The sequence below is a fragment of the Manacus vitellinus genome, unplaced genomic scaffold, assembly GCF_001715985.3.
Source record: "Manacus vitellinus isolate BGI_N305 unplaced genomic scaffold, ASM171598v3 scaffold_19_pilon, whole genome shotgun sequence".
NCBI classification, from domain to species: domain Eukaryota; kingdom Metazoa; phylum Chordata; class Aves; order Passeriformes; family Pipridae; genus Manacus; species Manacus vitellinus.
In genome coordinates, this window is record NW_021939395.1 from 11,009,821 (window position 1) to 11,028,285 (window position 18,465).

Genomic DNA, 18,465 nt, shown 5'->3' on the forward strand with positions numbered 1-18,465 from the left:
TGGAGATCTTTCCAGTTGCTTATTGGGATCTGTCTCCAAGATGCACTCGGGTCATATTCCTCTGCAGCTAACATGCAAGAGCTTAAATTTCTAAAGCAAAGCTTCTCATACATCCACATGAATCACCTTCCATTGGAATCAGTATCCCTGGAAGTATTAAAAACCATGTAGATGTGGCACTTGGGGACATGGTTTAATGGTGGGTTGGGCAGTGCTGGGGTAATGGTTGGACTCAATGAACTTAAAGATCTTTTCCAACCTAAATGATTCTGTGATTCTTATAACACCTGCACTCCGAGGGCTGCAAGTAGACACAGCACCATGTACAGCATCCCAGTGTACCTGGATGAAAGGGGTTTTCCAGGTAACATCTCTCCTAGGCACATCAGTCTCAACCAGGCACAGTCCAGGCTACATCCCCTTCACAGCAGGAGAAAAACCTAAACCCAAACATTTAGATACTGTTGCCACAGAAACAAAACACAAGGAAGATCCCACATCCCCCAGCGTCTCTGCACCATCCCTGCCAGATGTATCTGCTTTACTTTCTAATGAGCAGTACACACCACAAACCTTGCCACGCTCATTTCGTTGATATCAAAAGGGATGCAGAAAGCTGTGTCTCTTCTGGGCTGAGGGAATAAAGCCAATTTCAAACTACCACAGTTGAGTAATGAAAAATTAGACCAAGGTGCTACTATGGCTTTTTGAACATTTTAGGGATAAAGTCTAAAGCTTGAAAACTGGGTTGTCAGTGCCTCCATCGCGTCCAAAAGTTACACAGGTTTCTACATACCAGATAATCCAAGAGGCACTGCCAGCTATACATGCTCGTGAGGAAAGCTGTCATCTGCCCTCACTGTTTGAGTGGTGTTTTTCACAGATTAATATACTTTCATAGTAGAATGAAAGATTATAAATTGCTAAAATTGATTTCACATCAGCAGCGAAGTCAGAGTGAGTAACACACCTGAGGTGACCCACTCTGCTCAGAGGAACGTGAAACCACAGTGTATTGACAGTTTAATTGGCTCAGCAAGAGTTCATTTCCCTCAGATGAAATGCGCCATTGGCCATTTTATCGCTATATCTTATTGCTGCTTTAAAAGTGAAGCAGATGACAATCTAGCAAAATGTTTTCATTACAGAGACAGCCCCTGTCTTTATTGCTTGGTGCTGCCTTCCTTTCCCCTTTCCTCCCCAGCAACTGCAAACTAGCTCTTGTTTGCATTTTAAGCGCTTTGCAGGATGAGAATGCCTCTATATATCCTTTCAGGACAAGTGATGGAAGATGCTGCTGTGCCCATTTCTGTACTGGAACTACAAAGGAGAAAACACAAAAATTCAGTGGCATCAAGCAGTTCTATAAATACCACATTCAAGGGTAACATGACATTTATATCACCTTACTGCAAGCTAAAAAGATGTCATTTGACTGCTTTATAGCATTAGGAGGCATTTAAAGAATGTTAGTACTTGAACTATCAAAAGACGATAACTTAGAGCTCAAAAGGTAATTACAAAAAACAGCCCACTTGTGGAAGCAGGAGACTCAAAGAAACACCAGAGCCCTCATTCCCTGGTTATCTCACAACTCACACTCTGACAGGGAATGCAGGCAGAGGATCGTGTTTTCCCAGTGTGGCTCAGAGCAGATGGGACAGAGGCAACCGCCACATGGACAACAAAGAGCTACAGGAGATGCCACAGGCATCCCAGCAAGGCCACAGTGCTCCTGCAGGTGCCTAGTACAGAGACTTTCCCATCCAAAAGGTCCACATCCCCTGCCCTTCCCAGGGAGCAGCCCCAGGGTGCCCACAGTCAATGCCTCCCTTGCCCCTCAGAAGCAGGAAAGCACCATCAGCAGAAAAGCAGCATCAGAGCTGGCAGGGAACAGTACCCTGGCAGCAGAACACACAGGAATTCAGGAATTCCTCTGCACACTTTGAACTGGGGACCCCTAAGCCCAGACACCAAGTGCAGTGCTTAAAAACTGCTGAAGCAGCACACAGGCAGTTACAAAAAGCCCCTCATTAACCTCCAAGCCTCATTTCATTGATGAGAGAAGGGCATCAGCAGTGTTTAACTGGAGGGGAAAAACACACAGGCAGAACACAGGGAGGGACCTCAACCACACGTGACTCCCCAAGGCTGCACCCTTCAAGCCACAAAGGCCCCAAAAGCAGAGAGTGGGGGGCCAGAGACATCTCCTACCACGCACTTTACTCTCCCATGGACATGCCAGAGAGTTGCTGCTACCCCTCTGCAAAGGGCATAATGAAGAATCTTCCTACAGCAGTCAACCAATGGGATATCCACCATGGGGTTTCTCTGCATGGAAATGCAGGTGGGAGCATGAGGGGCTGTCAGTGTGGGGGTATACTGCAAGTGAGGATGCAGGGAAACAGCAGCAAGAGCCAACAAGCTCCCTCCTGCAAGGAGGAACCCCAGAGACACACGGCAAGTACTCCATCAGCTGTGAGCGAGGGCTGTGCAAAACACACCGGGATGTTGGAAGACGAAGGGAAGTGGGAATCTCTCAGGTCAGCATCACAAGGAGCATTGAGAGGCTCCTCACACACCAGCACTGTGCTGGCATTGAAACTTCAGGCAGTGAGAGGAAGAAACAAAAGCAAAACTAAACATATTTCAAAATCTCCCTTCCCGGTAGCATGCACTGTCATGCAATACTTCCAAAGCCATGGTTTATGTGGCTCAGGAGGGCAGTTTCATGCCCTAACTCCTGCATGATGGATTTTACAATTTGTTAAAGAAACTCATCAATCCTCAGCAGTCATTTTTAATGCCCAGAGCCTCCACAAACTCCTGCATTTTGCTGATCCCCCAATTTCAAATCATTTGAAATTGCTGCTACTATTACAGCTCTGCTCCTAAAGCTAAGCATTATGGCACACTCCAGACTTCTAGCTTCGTATGCTGGTGTAATAAACAGATTAACTGTGATTTATGAACAATAAGTTCTAGTTATTTGAAAGGAAACATTACCTCCCTAGACCAATTCTGACAACCAGAGATCTCTCATTATGCAGACAGCTCTTTCCACCTACCTGTAATCATCGGTTTAGCACATCGTTATCAACCTGGGAAATGGATCACCATAGTTTTTCACTACAAACTTTGTGCATCCAAAGCATCTGGCAGGAAGCACCACCAAAGGCAGAGTACCAGCCTGAATTGACCCAGTGAGATGATTCCTATTTTAAATACACATAAATAATTAAAAAAAAAAAGATTAAAGCGCCAACAAAACAAGAAGCTGTCAGAGAGAAGGGCCATCACAGGCACCTGGAGATAGGTGCATCACAAAAGGATGCAGCAAGACTTCAGTTAGCAGAGGACTAATTAGGAAGGGGAATGATAAAATGATACAGAGATCTGTTTGTGGTGCTTATTTACTTGTAAAGTCAAATAAGATTTTTAATATTCTTTTCCAAAAAATGGGTTCTTTATTTAAGTCCACTCTAAAATGTCAGTTTAATATTTTACAAGCCCACAAGCAGGAGTTCACATTTTCACATGCACTTTTCACCTGCAGCTACTAAACTGACCACCCCACTTATGATGCTTTTGAGTACTGCTGGGAATCATTTTATACACTTATTCAGTTCATCATAATCACATTCCTCCTGTTTAGAAAAGCTGTGAAACCCTGATCACTGGTTAGACACCTAAGCTCATGCACACACCACAGCTGTGACCTGTTGGTGCCCAGAGCACCTCTCCCCTCTGCAGGGCTGGTTCACCTCCAAGACCTCCTGAATCCCAGCACCTCTCACCTTCACATCCAGAAATAGTTATTAACTTTCCAAGCCAGAGACTTCTCCCACTCGCCCCACGCCACCTCCTCTCTCCCCACACTGCAAGGGCAACGGTCTGCAGAACAATGCAGTGCTGAAGTCCATGCAAGGCTCACCCGAAAGACCTTCCTGAATTATCAAACTTAATTGGCTTAAAGACGCTGTCCCAAAAGATAAGAGCTGAGCTCAGCAGCACAGATATCAATGGACCCTTCTCGGTGATTAATGTGCAACAGCTCCCAACACACAGCCCATCTCTTCTCACCTGACTGCCACGTGCATCTTGGACTTACCCGTGCAAGGCATAATTAGCCAGGATAAAATTCTTCATATGCTTAAACCTCTTTAATAGAATAAAAGAAATCTCAGCTGCCTCACCTTGACTCTAAAGTAGCAACAGCCACTTGTGAAAAATGAAAAGCCTTGAAGGATTTGGAATAAGAAACTCAGAGAGACAATCGCTAATCTTTTATCTTCCAGACTTCAAGCAGAATCAAGTTCTTCAAAGAAAACCCAATAAAGCCCAGACATTTTCATCATAACAAAATAAATAATTCAGTCATACTTTAGAGGACTCAAACATTAGGATTGGCTATTTGATATATTTGTGGCTTAGGTGCCTCTAAACTGATTAAAGATAACCTGATAGAAGCTTGCAATGTCAAAACTGCCTTCAATCCTGACAGATATAAATGGATAGTGTAAATAACTATAAATAACCAAAATGGCTGCATTTATGCCTAATGGAGGATTTACAGCCTCCTGAGCTGCCTGGTAGGACTGAGAGTTACAGCTCTGCCTTTATCCAATTGCAGCACACAAGGGGAGATGAACTGATATCCTCTCCACACCACCTGCCCTGCCAGAACCACCCAGGGCTCAGCTCCAGAAGGGACAAGGAACAGGATTCTCCCACAAATAAGAGAATACCATACATATACAGGCAAGTTTGTCAGTACTGATTTATCATGGTCTTCCTAGAAACTACTCTGGAACACATCCCAAACACACCTCAAATCTCTGTAGCCCCTGCAAGTTTCTCCCAACACAGCTGTTGTTATTCTCCAGCTGCCATTTGCAGAAAGTATGATATGAAGCTGCTGGTTGCTGAGAGCCCAAACAGGGAGGTGCACATGTGGGCAGATGTATCCACCAGCATGGATACACCACAGGAAAGTGAAAAAACTGCCTACAAAATAATCCTACAGTAAGATTTAACTGCAGTTGAGGCAGCCACAATCCATTTTAGCACTGTCAAACGCAGCAAGTTTCCAAAAAATTAAATCACTACTTAAATCATCTTCATAATTTTAAAAAGTGCCTGCAAGATAAGACCAGGAGCTAATTGTTCCATTTAAATTTAGTGAAGGGAGGACTTTTTTGGTTGGGATTTTTCCTTCTTAACTGCAATAAAAAAAAGCCCAAGGGTCTAAAACTAATAATCTAATAAACTTTGTTAAGTGGACATTGTAACAGATAGGCCTGGATGAGATTTCCTGTAAATGCCAGACAATTTCCCTTGATCTTTATCAGCAGAGATGCTGCTCTAGCTTCAGCAGGAAGATATTAAATTTGGTGCAAAATAATAACATCTGGGTGAGATTCCGTTTGTCAGACTAGCAGTTCCTTTAGATGCCAGGCTAAAAAGGTTGAAATTAACTCTGAAGGATTTCACATTTGTGTTTTTTATATGAGTGGTTTGGCTGTGTTTCCATACCAACACACTTCCCCACTCTCCAGAGTGGTGCAATTATCCATCCTCTGTGCTGGGTCCCCAGATTGGTACCGGGGTCTGACCCAATGCAAGACACAGAGAGAGCTCTCTGCCCTGCCAGAGCACACCTCCAAGCTGGCATTGCTTGGGGATATCCCACTCTTGCAGTCCCAATTCCCAAAGCAACAGCATATCTGTCCCCAGCTTCGAGCAGGACCTGCGGGAGGTGCTCAGGCACCACAGGCTCCTCTTCCCTATTCCCACTCCAGTATTCCTGACCTCCAGGCAGCTGTCCCAGCACATACCTTGGAAACATGGGAGGATGCAAACAGCACGTGGAGTTTGATTTGGGACACTACACACCTCAGCACCAGCTCCTTTAGAGATGCCTTGAGATAGAAGCCTGTCCCCTACAGTGCCCAGAACAACTCAGACCATGTGTTGGGTGAAAGTACAATTTCTACAGCTGGAACAGCCTCTGGCACTGCTGCCATCAAAATACTCTTAAGCAGCAATCAAAAGATCAACCTATTTTAAAAGGAGTTCTTCGACAGATTTTCAGACTAATTTTAAAGATAACAATGGTAAATAATGTTCAAACCCTAATGAATTGTCCTTCCAAGTCCAAAACTCTTTATACAAGATAATTAAAGTAAGTATCTCAATGGTTCCAGCTAGAATTCCTCTTCTTCAATGGGATTGCAAACGATTTTTAGTCACAAGCTTTTTTATAAGCAGAAGTGGTCAGAAACTGTTCAATTGAAGGTTTTTTTTCCCCACCACCAAGAATGGCAATTCTGCATATCAAGGCTTCTCAGAATAACATCAGTTTCAAAATCCCTGCACAGGTCTCTGGGCCAGGATGGAAATATAAAAAACAGGAAAAAAAAACAAACAAACAACAACAAAAAAAAACAAACAAACCAACCCGCAAGGGATTCAGCTCTCTCCAGAAGAGGCAGAAAGTTCAGAGCCAGAGCACCCCACTGCTATGCACAACCTGCAGTACCACAGGGTGTCATTCCCACATACAATAAAAACTCATGTTGCAGTTTTTGTCAAATGGGAGGGAGGCAGACACTTTGTATTCCAGCCAAGTTATTCACCATTTCTGAAGCTGGTCTGCATTTCCAATGCCTAGGAAACCAATCTCTCATTAGTTTTACTCCATTCTGGTTCTTAGAATTGGCACTTAATGGTCACTACATTAAGAAGTACTGGGAGGAAAAATACGCTCTTATCTCCTCAGCAATTTATTTGATCTTACATTGAGAAAAACAACACATTAGACTTTATCAGGCAGCTGTGGCCCAGAACAGAGCTCTGCCGTGATCTCACAGGCTTCAGCAGGCCTTGAGTCCTGCTATTAGTGAGACATAAACAGAAATAAATCAATTATTCTGCAAAAATATCATCATGAAGGAAAAAAACCGCTTGATTGCCCATGATTTCCTCTTTAAATACAGGCAAAAGCACCATGAATACAGAATGACAGAACCTTAACAGGCCACCACTCAACAAACAAGCCATCATTTCACTGCACATAAACCATGGAGGGAATAAGTTTTGCTTGTGTAAAGGCCTTAAAAAGAATGATTGCAGATTTAAGTGGTACCAACTAGTGTGCATCCACACTAAAAAATATTCAAAGATCCATTTTGCAAACAAACAGAAAAAAGTCCTAACAAAAACATCACATTATCATTAGAAAGAGAGATGCCACAGACAGCAGGGCATCAGGTCACCAAGCACTCAAATACTAGAGCACCAGGAACCAGCTTGTGAATGAGGCAGCCTCTGCCCACCTTTCCATGGAATAAACAACTCTGTTGTGTGATGGGTAATAAACTCTACACACAGTTGAATCAGATCTTACCAAGCAGACAACCAGGTCATATAACTTCAACCTGTATTTTGGGACTGTCAGAATCAAGATGGTACTTGCACAGAGATTTTAATTCTTGGAGAAGTGAGTTTTTCATTCATTTTTAAACTTGCACTTCAAGAGGTTTAGTCTTTAAATTTACATTTGCTGTTGCAGTTGCAGGAATATTTAAGACAAGCTCTGCAGAGCAACCATATACCAAACCAGGTGTATTGTTAATCTTAACTAAGGACCTATACAAAAATATGAAAACAAGTGAACAGAAAGCTTCCAGCCACCTGTGCTTCCAAATGCCAGGTGCTGAGGAAGAGGAGGAGAAGCACTGGCTCCCCCAGCACTCACCTTGGAAGACAGCAGCGTTCTGGATGACAAGGAACTTCAGCTCCATGCTGGCAGACTGCAGGAGCTGCTCCATGTTCAGACGGGCTGTTGCCTGGTACTTCTCCTCCATCTTCCTCGAGCAGCATGTGGAGCCCTTTGGGATACATACCTGCAGATCAGTCCCTGGAGAGACATAAGAGCAGAAAATTTGCATTAGGACGTGGATTGCTGGGAGTAAAGAGGAAACCAATTCCACACATCAGTATTGCTGCAATTACTGCTTGGGCAAATTGATGACGTTTCTGCAATTTGTCCTGAGCAAGCAGCCTGGCCAAAAGAGAGGACTGATAAGGCAGAGCGAGGATTGCTGAGCAATAGCCCCTAAGAGCTGTGTTTGCCTGCCAGCACACTGCTTGCTTTAGCTCCCACACACTCCACCCATTGATGGGCTGGTGCCGAGCAGAGCGATCCTGAGCATTGCCCTGCTGTCTCCCAGGCACTCCGGTAAGGAGCCACGGGCAGACAGAAAAGACTGGAGGTGGAAATAAAGACAGGATTTGAGGCTGCAGATTTGCAATGAATAGAGCAACAAACATAGTACATCAAGGAGGGTACGACTGTAATTTGCATAAAGACTTAAAACTAGTTTAAAACATAATAGTGTGATTTGCCTGCAATTTCCATCCTTTTGCATCCCCAGCAACAATAACAACAGAAGGACACAACAATAATGATTTACTTGGCTTTTTACTGCTGCGTTTTAAATTGTACATATCTGAGTCCTCCCACCAATTTCCTCATCCCATCCTTCTGCCATTGCAATAGGCAAAGCCCAAGGTCCACCACTTCAGTTGTGGAATCCTGCTGCAGAGAGACAGATCCTGAGGGATGCACTGAGCACTGCACAAGGAAAAAGTCTCCTCAACAGATGTGCTACTGCACAGGCAGCACCTTCACCCATTCACCAGGATGGGACAAAAGCCAAGGGACAAAGGCCAGGAGGACATCACTCGCTCTAGTACCTGCAGCTGTAACTCTTAGCACTGATCAGTGAAGTTGAATGTTTTTTGGCATTCCCAGAGCACTTACTCATGGAGGAAGTAGGCAATTTTAGGAAAGGTGTTGTTAGCTAAAAATAAATAAAACCTAGAAAAATAATTAGAAATCTTTCTGGGCTTAGACAACAAAAGATGAAACAGAAGAGATGGAAGTAGCAGAAATGAAAAGTCTCATTTTTGATCAACTTTCAAGAGCAAACTGAGGCCTCACAAATACAAGCAGAGCAACAAGCTCATATCAAAGCAAATAGCCCTCCCCATGCAAAAGATGTTTAATCTGATGCTGCTGTTAGAAACTCAAACAGCAAGCAACAACTCCTTTAAAAACAGCTATCCAGGGTCAGAGAGCAGCCAGGACCTCACATTTCAGTGTCTGCCACCCAAACTGCGCTGTGCCCAGAGCAGGAGTAGCTCCCTGCTAGGCTCAGCCCTGTCCAGAACTGGGATTAGGAAGCAGTCTCCAAGTCAGTGACCAGCAGCCCAGAGTGAAGGCTCCTCACACCTCTCAGCCCTCACTCTGCCTTCCTGTTTGCTATAGAAGTTTTTTCCTTAATAGAAGCAAGTTTGGTGATTTACATCTTTGCTCTCAAAGGGTTACACATCCTTCTAGGTTCCCCTCTTCTCTCCTCTCCTTCTTAAGAGTCTTCTACCACATCCACTCTCTCCCTAATTACTAGAAAGTGTCAAAAGTCACTTCTGCAAGTGTAATCTAGAAGAACAGGATTAATATTAATGTCAGTTCAATCGCGTACCTCTTGAAGAAGAGTCATGCACAGTGCCAAGGGAAAACCAGCTGTCAGGGCTCAGAAGCAGCGACAGCAGAAACCTCCTCCCCCCAGTCCCATCCCTTCCACCAGCACAGCCTTGGAAAAGAAACATGAAATGCTCCATCTGCAACATGCATCGCACGTGGGGAAAGGAGATTAAACCAGTGCAGGTCCTGCTGTCACTAAAAAAAAAAAACAACAAAAAAACAAACCCAAAACACATGGCAAAGGGGAGAGAGGGATCCACACCCCCATCCTGGCTCCATCGCTCCCTGCTGCCTCAGTTTCTCCTTCTGCAAAGCAGGATGCACAGCAAAAATTCCATCCTCGAGCCCTCTGACACAGAGCCGGCACCACTGACATCTAAAACTCGAGTCTCAGCAGTTCTTGAACTCACCCCTCCAGAGGAGCACAGCGACAGGTATTTCATGCACTGAAAAAATAACGGGGACCAAAAAGCCACGTAACAGCAGGACACTGCGTTAATGAGAGGAGCAGTTGTGTAACATCAAGTTCCAGAGGTTTTTTAAAGTTAAACCCAAGTCAATTTATGCCACCAAAAGGCTTAGCATGGTCCTTTTAACACTACAATACAGCCATAAATTTCTTTTTAATATAAAGCTTATTTCCTCCTACATTTATTATATTAGGACACATTTCAAATTATCTAAAAAAAAAAAAAAAAGCCTTCAGTGATTAATGGAAATACCAATGTAGAAAAATCTGAGAGCTGGCAATTAAGAGGCCTGTGCAAGTTAAAGCCAGGGATAGGAACCAGCAAAGGTCACCTACTCATGTCCCATCCTTCTTTTTAGCAATTAAGGCAATTTCTCCCCTTAAATGGATTTTTATTTTTATGCAGTAAAAAGACACATGCTGTACCAGAGCAATCACAGAGGAGGAGGAAAAAGCCCAGGAATTAACTCTGACAGCTTAAAACATTTTACAGAAATAGTCAACTAACACCAGTGACCAGAAACCATGGTAAATGCAACAGGTCAACACAGGCAGAACAGGTTCTTATAAGGTACCAGGGACAAGGTCCTTCTTGGCACAGTATTGCTACAGAGGGACAGGGAATGGGGGCCAGACTCCCATCTGCCAGTTATTTTTTGTGTGTGGCTCTCCCAGATGGCGAGCTGGCTCAAACAGTCCCATCTGCAAGTCCCCATAGTAAGGGCAGGTTTTAATGTCAGTCCCCCAGGAGCCATTAACCCACCCCGCTGACCCCAGCCCCAGCAGACACTGATGAAACAGGGATAGAGCTTTTTAACCTGCAAATGTGTTGGGGGTTCATTCGTCCCATTGCTTGAAGGAGCCTTTTCTGCACTCCCCAAGGTGCAGCACCCCCCAAGAGACCCAGATCCTACACCCCAAGGGTTGGGGGCTGTGCAAACCAGGGGTGCTGCAGAAATGTGGTGGATGCAAAGACACGAATGCCTGGAAACAGCAAGCCCACGGACCAGACATGAGCAATAAATGAATTAAAGTGCCACACGTTTCTGGCTCGAAAAAATGCCTGGAAAAGGTCCTGTGAATCATCAAATCCTACCCCTGACTCCCAATCCACCCCCTCTCAGCATTTTATCTAACACAAACACCTCCGGCTTGTGAGATAGCAGAGCCCATTCCGCTGCCTAATGGCCCTTACTGTTAAGACTGTTTTTATCTCCCAACCTACACAACCCCTTTTTCTTAAAGTTTCAAGTCATTACACCTCATAATGCCAGTCTCAGCCCTTGCAAACAACCTTCTCCTTTTGCTATAAATCATTACAAACTCATTTTCAGAAAGAAAGTGTCCCACGAATTACTGCAACGGTCTTATTAAACTGCATTTGGATGCTCACATACCAATCTTTGCAAGATTAGTGAGACGATGAGAAGCTAAGCACACGAGCCTGACCCTCTGACACCCACCTCCCATGGATGAGAAGGTGCTGGATGCAGCCTCTTCCATGGGTGCAGGAACACCAGGCACCGTCAGAGCTGTGCCATTTATGCCATCTTGGGGAACAGCAGTGTAAATGCTCCAATAATTTCGCATATACTCCCAGCTGACAGAAATAAACTCTAGAGCTGCAGTAATTTCAGTAGCACCCTGCCTCTTCCTCCTCCTTACACAGGGAATTTGTACTGAAGACTGGGCAGCAGTGAATTTAAAGCATTACATTTGACTTTGATGTACAATTATCCCCGCAGATAGGTGGTTAGCACAGCAGAAGTGAAAATAATTTCAGTGGATTAAATGTCAAAGAAAAAACCCCTGAGAACATCTATGGGCAGTTGTGAACTCCTTCACGAGGCTGAAGGATTTTCCTTTGATTTTAAGCATCCCAGGATAGCTTCAACCCTGTCATCAGACACAGGCAGACAAGTCATGCTTTCCACTGGGCACATAAGCCTTCCCACCCAGATCCAATGGCAACTTAAATCAGATTAACATTCCCCTGAATTTACCCCAGGCATCGCCAAAATAAGAACCCACCCCTGCTTAACATTACATTCCTGCAGCCTCCTCCCCATGAGGGGTGGGCTCTGCTACCCTGTGCAGCAGCACCTTCGCCTTCTGCAGTCTGGAAATGTCAGAGGGCCTCCTCCCACCCTCTTAGCTCAACAATTTGTTAATATCACCAACAAGAAAGATACTGGTTTGGGTCAATTTTCCTCCTCCAATTGTTTTACAGTCAGCATCGTGCTTTTAATAGATAAAAGCAGTGATTCAACATTTAAATATAGTGGATTTCCCCCCAGCTATTTCAATAGTTTTTATTAAAAACCTTCTTTTAAATTATGTTGTGCATCTGTCAGTGGCTTTTAATGCTCAGCATTTGGGGGGGAAAGCAAATGCAACTGTTTAGAACCCAGGTTAAGTGCTGATCTTTTAAAACCTAATTAAAGAGATATAAATTATAAACCAGCCTCATTCAATAGGTGATTAAAGTTGGAACAGTATGGGTACTACATGGGTATTTATTACTGCTTAATTATCCTTTATTTTCAATTCCATTTTGTGTTTCACAAGGCCATCTGACTCTCAATTCCTCCCCAGGTCTTGCAATGTCGGCCAGATGATTCTCATGCAAATCTAATACTCAATAAAACCACATCTTTTAAAAGAAGTTAGAGAAAAATAGGGTTTACAGAGTAAAAGTTTCCTCCTAACAAATGTACAAATGTACTAACAATACTGCCATCAAAAGCAGGGAGTTAATTTGTGGGCACCCACTCACCAAACACACTTGTTACAGTCACATGCACACAAATCCTACAGCCATTCCAGAGACTGGGAAGAACACTGTTCAGGATGTTGTTAAAGTTAACCCCTGGGAAAAAAAAATAAAATTAATGATCTCACTATAAAACCACTGCCTGGGGAGGTTACTAAATTTTAGGGTTCTGCTCTTGCTCTCTTAACTATCAAGAGAGCAACTTGCAGGCCTGAAATAATTAAGAACAGAAAACTCAATTATCTAGTAAACTAAGCTCTTAAACCACTGTGCTAAGCTAAATGGAAAGGCTGCACAGGGAGGAGCATCATTAGTCCCACTCAGGAAAAACAGAATAAAAGAGCAGGAGTACAAAGGGAACCAGCTCACAAGCAAAGGCACATTGAGACCAGTGGGAAGAGTTGGGATTTTTAATTTTTAAACTGTATGTTGGCACACAGCAGCTGCCAGAAATAAAAGAGAGAAGAAAGCTTGACACACTCAGCCAGCCAGTTGTAAAGCTTTACACCTCAAGTCCAAAAGTAAAAGGCTAATCTCCTACTTTCTTAGGGTGAATCTATATTTGTTTCCATCAAAGAAAATTAACAAAAAGCTGGAAATTGCATCTTGCCATGGGAGAAGGAAAACAGAGCCACCACCAGATATTTCTGTCAAGATAAATATTCCTCAGCTTTTCTTTATCCCAGGGCAGAGACATCCATCCCCTCTACCCACATGCACCAGCACAATTACCTGGAACATGACCACCAACACAAAGAAACCCAAATGGCAAAGAGGAGATAAAAACAGACCAGGAGAAATGGAAATTCAAGCTACTGTTTATATATGAGAAATTACGCAGGGAAAAGAACAAATGGAGGAAGAAAATCAACATGGGCAACATATGAAAGAAAGAACGTGAAGCAACCCCAGGGCAGAACCACAGGCTGACTCAGGAGCCGGCATTAAGTCTCACCTTCAGAAAACCCTAAGAAAACCACTCTCCCATCACCCTGCCTTCGCTTTTCTCCAGCACAGGACCTCTGATCCGGCTCCAGTTAAGCTGTTGCCATGAATTACATCCTCCCACCCCTCCAAACACTCAGACACAGCTGACAGTAGTTAGGTCATGATACTGCCCACCTCCAAGTATTCCAAAGCTGCTCCAGAGCTCAAAAAGGAACGGAGACCAAGCTTCTCACTGCCTGATGCACGCCTTCAGCAAGAATTACTCCCAGAACATCAATACTGCTCATGAAACAGCATGACACTTCCCTTATATTTATGAGAATTGCCCTTTTTTTTTTTGTTTTTTAATTAGAAGTGTGGTCTCTGGCTCCTTCAGAGCTCTCCTACAGAGAGTGCTGTGACAATGTCCCCCCAGCCCACGCACCACTGATCCAGTAAAGTGGAGCCATGGGACATTTCTCCTGCATGTGTTGCAACTCAGCAGTGTTTCCTCTACTTACTCCTTCAGCCACAACTGCTCATAATGCAAAATGGGGGCTTCCAGAAGGCACTGTTTTCTGTTCATGTCCAAAAAAAAAAAAATTCACATTTTACATTAATTGTTTAACCCTCAGTTTCTCCAGGGAGGTATGATCCATAGGCAAAGGTTCTCAGAATTGATTCCGTGGTGATTTGTGGCTGGAAACTCCAAAATTTTTTTTTAATTGACAGATGTATGAAAGGAAGAAAAGCAATAAACAGATGCATGGAAAATAGTCCTTGAGTGATGCTCCCCTATTACAGAGATTTATGCAGCTGCTACTAGGAGAAGCAAGTGCTCTGAAGTGTAATTACTACACAGAGTCATGCAAGATGGGCCAGATCCAAGGTATAAGCAAGCAGTCGTTGCTTTAATTATGATCAAGTTTATGTACTTAGGCAAATGTAAAATCCACTTTCGATTTGATATGTGGGAACTTTATCATCATAACAAGCTGGAAGCATTCACTTGAAACACCAGCCCTGCTACGAGATATTGATTCAGCTACCCACAGGCTCTGTAGAGTGGCAAAGGGTTCCTCACTCCTCCTGATTATCACAGATGCAGCTGGGGCTCCCAGGGGAGAAAGAGCACAACTGAGCAACTCCAGCAACCTGAACCCTGCCAGGAAGGGAAGATACCAGGACAAAACACCCACTGCAATCACAGCCAGGCCAGGATGGAGGATGCTATCAATTTCTGGTGCAGGACCCAACACAGCAGCCTCAGCAGCCCCTCAACACTCACAGTGCAGCCTCCGATGGGATTCATCCTACAGGGACCTGCCCACCCATCCATCACCTCCCTGGAGTGTGTAAAAACATACTCCAACCAAGTTACCTAGGAATCAGAGGAAGGATTTCACTGACTTTAAAAGAAATGTCTTCCCTTGCTTCTGTGATTACAAACAAACTACAGAATTTGTAATTTCAGTGGTGATAAGAGCAGCTCTTTCCATCTCCTGCAACTCTCCAAGCAAACGTTTCACTGGCAAGTGTTACCAGTGCCACTTCCTTACTGACTAGGAGACCAAGGTCCTGCAGGATGGAGAGAGAAGCTAAGCTGCTCCTACAGCTGGTCTGAAGGGCACATTAAGTGTCAAAAATTACATGGGAAGGGCACGTAAGGAAAAGAAGGGATAGGGAAGGTACACTCTCACCAGGACTTACACTTAAACTCTCATTCAAGCTCTCACAGCTGTTGGTAAGATGAGGCATTGCTACAGTCCTACAGACCAAAAGACTTGGGGTTTGCTCCAGCAGCCACAAGACCTTGCAGTCCTAGCCCTGGGTATTCTGCTTCCCCCCCCTTTCCTCTCCAGCGCTGCAGCAGTTCACTGCTGAAGCAACTCTTGTGTTTCTGATCTGTGCGACAACAAATGCAAAAAACGTAACTCAACACGTCGTTATTAAAAGCAGCTACTGCTGGCGATGATCTCATTGCACCTCCCCTGCCTGTCACGTTTGCCTGTTATCTTTTCCTTCTCATACTTTGATCATCAGGTTTTCAGAGCAGGCGTTCTCCTGTGTATTGAACCCAAGCAGGAGCACCCGAGCTCTCCAGGCAGCTCCGTAACGCAGCCATCAAAACTGATCGGCTTGTGGACACACACTCCCAGCACACAGCCACCCACCTGGAGCAGCCGACGCTCCTTAGCTCCCAAAAAGCTGCAAAAGAAACCTTTAAAAGACAGGGAATTCAAGTGTTTCACTTGCATTTTAAAATAGGTATGAGGCAAATACACCAAAAGCAGCCTTGCAGGGCGTTAGTGGGGAGGTTTGGTGCGGTACCACCCAGGCAGCCACCTGTAATGGGAACTGCAGAGCAGAGTAACACCTCGCCCAGATCCTTCACAGCCTCCCACTGTGCCCTCGCACCCCGCACGGTACCCGCACAGCTCGGGGAACGCCGCGCTCCCTCCTTCCAGCCCCATCCTCTAGAGCTGCGGCAGCCCCCGGGCTCAGGCTGGGATGAGGGTTTGGGTGCTCTTGGAATGGCTTTACAGAGTGGGACTGCCCTAGGACCCTGGCACACCGCGACACACTATGGAAAACGGCTCTGGCGGAGAGGAAAACAGGACCTGCGGAGACACGACGGGTGCGTGGAGCCTCTGCTCACCGGCAGGGACATCGCGGTCTCCCGGGGACCTCGCACCGGACCCCCGACAGCAGCAAGGACGGGGACAAGGGGCGGCTGGTTCTGGCGGCAGCGCTGCAGCTCTGCCTCAGTGGAAGACCCCCTGAGCAAACCGAGTGCAATAAAGACCCGCTCATTCAGCGGGTTCCCACTCCACACGTAACCGGAGCCTCCGTGTTATCCCCGCGTCCGAAGCGCGGAGTCCGGCGGCCGCCGGCACCGGCAATTTCCGCGGTCGGTGGGAGAGCTGGCAGCCCGCACCCTGGTCTCGCGCAAGCGTCCGCGATCCGCGCAGCGACCTCTCGGCGGCCCCGCTCGGGCGGCCGCAGCTGCTCCGCCCCAGCACCCGAGCGCTCGTCCTCGTGCACCGGCGGCACCTGGCGGCACCGGGGGCACGGCGGGCACCGCGGGGCACCGCGGGACACCGGCGCACCGCGGGCAACGGCGGGCACGGGGCCGGCTGGATCGCACGAGGGAAGGGTGGTTCTCACCTGCATCGGGTCTTCTCCGGGCAACCCACTTTCTTTTGTTTCTTGGCATCGGCTCAGCACCTGAAGGCAGGCGGACCGGGCGGCAGGCGGCTTCCCCGCCGCTGCGCGTCCCCAGGAACCGATCCAGCGCCGCCGAGCAGCACGTCTACGCCCGGCGCTCCCGACATTCCTCCGGCAATCCGGGGCGACTCCTCTACGGCGCCTGCACAGGGCATTCCTGCCGTGCGATGCGCGTCGTAGCAGCGACTCAGCCCCGGCACTGCGCGCGGCGCTCCGGCGCCGTCTCGCTCCGGCGCGCGCGATTCCACCGCGCCACCACCCGGCCGAACGGGATTGGTGCCACCTCCCCCTGCATCCGCAGTACTCGCCCGCGTCGCTCGGCACTGCCCGCGCTGTAATTGGTCCCCGGCGGAGGCCCGCCCCGCACGCTGCCACACCTGTCGCGCCGCACTGTGCGCGATCTTCATCCCCTAATTGCTATCCGTTACCCGTCCCCGTCACCCATCCCAATCCCGCACTGCTGCTGCGGGTGCCAGCCCGCCGCTGCGCCCTCGCTGGCTGCCGCGCGTGCAGCCTCGCGCCGCCCCACGGCCTGCACAGACTGTGTGGGATGCGGGATGCGCGGTCCCTCGTTTGCACATGTTTGCACGAGTGCGTAGTGCTGCACCGTGAGTGAACAGAGCGTCTCTTAAGCCCTCACCATCTCCCGTTTGAGCTGCAAGGAAGAGCGAAGTTCCGCACGCCACACCACCCCCTTTTCTTAAGGCGAAAGGACGGAGCAGGATTCACCTGGAAACTCTGCCGTGACAGCAGAGTAGTGCTGAGTGCAGGGCCCCCGGGGCAGCACTGAAGCCTGGATAACCCTGTCTCTGAGGGGTCTAGGGGTGCCACGGGTCTGGGGTGCAGTTGGGTGAACACTGGACAAATCACACTGGAAATAGGCAGCTGTACATGAGCAGATTGTATTTTTCCAGCAAGACCATTTCTGCACCAATTTCCAGATGGAGCTGTTGGAAATGCCTCACTCACTGAGCTAGAGTTCCCCCAGGGCCCCACAGTCCTGGCAGCAAGGACGCAGGGACCCTCACTGCTGCACCAGCCAGGACCAAGACATGCCAGCTCCATCCCACCAGAAAAAGACCTTAAATACCAGCACTTCATGCTCAGCTGGAAGGGGCCCACACTGCTCATCACTCAGCAAGCAGCTGTACAAAGTGGGAAGCAAGCAGGTGGGGCGAGGGAAGGCTTTATTTAAAACAGCAAGGGCTACATATGAAAAACTGCCAAAACAATGTTTGCTCAGGCAGTCTCCTCACTGCTCACCCCAGCCTGCACAATGCACGGAAAAACAATGAGGCAGCAAGCACAAGCAGAAGAACAGAAGAAAAATCTATTTTAAAATTTCCAGTGCAAATGCAGGATCAAATTATTGCTAATGGCTTGCTACCAGCTCTTTTTCACTCTGAAATTTTGAAGAGAGATAAAAAATGAAAGTCCAACCTGTGTATTTGTTCTAAGAAAATGCCTGCCAGGGAGCGATTGTTAGAATATATTATGGATATGAGTCTAATAAGCTGG

The 18,465-nt window shown here is 46.6% G+C and overlaps 1 protein-coding gene across 1 annotated transcript in view; it reads right to left on the reverse strand.

Moving 5' to 3' along the window:
• GPC3 (glypican 3) overlaps window positions 1–16,390 on the reverse strand; it is a 144,564-nt gene extending 128,174 nt beyond the window's left edge. The window contains exons 1-4 of the mRNA XM_029959201.1: window positions 16,341–16,390; window positions 15,894–15,927; window positions 15,279–15,339; window positions 7,760–7,921 (exon numbers count right to left, since the gene is read on the reverse strand). Coding sequence (XP_029815061.1) covers window positions 7,760–7,921; window positions 15,279–15,339; window positions 15,894–15,927; window positions 16,341–16,390 — 307 coding nt within the window. The remainder of the gene's footprint in view (window positions 1–7,759; window positions 7,922–15,278; window positions 15,340–15,893; window positions 15,928–16,340) is intronic.
• Between the last annotated feature and the right edge of the window lie 2,075 nt (window positions 16,391–18,465).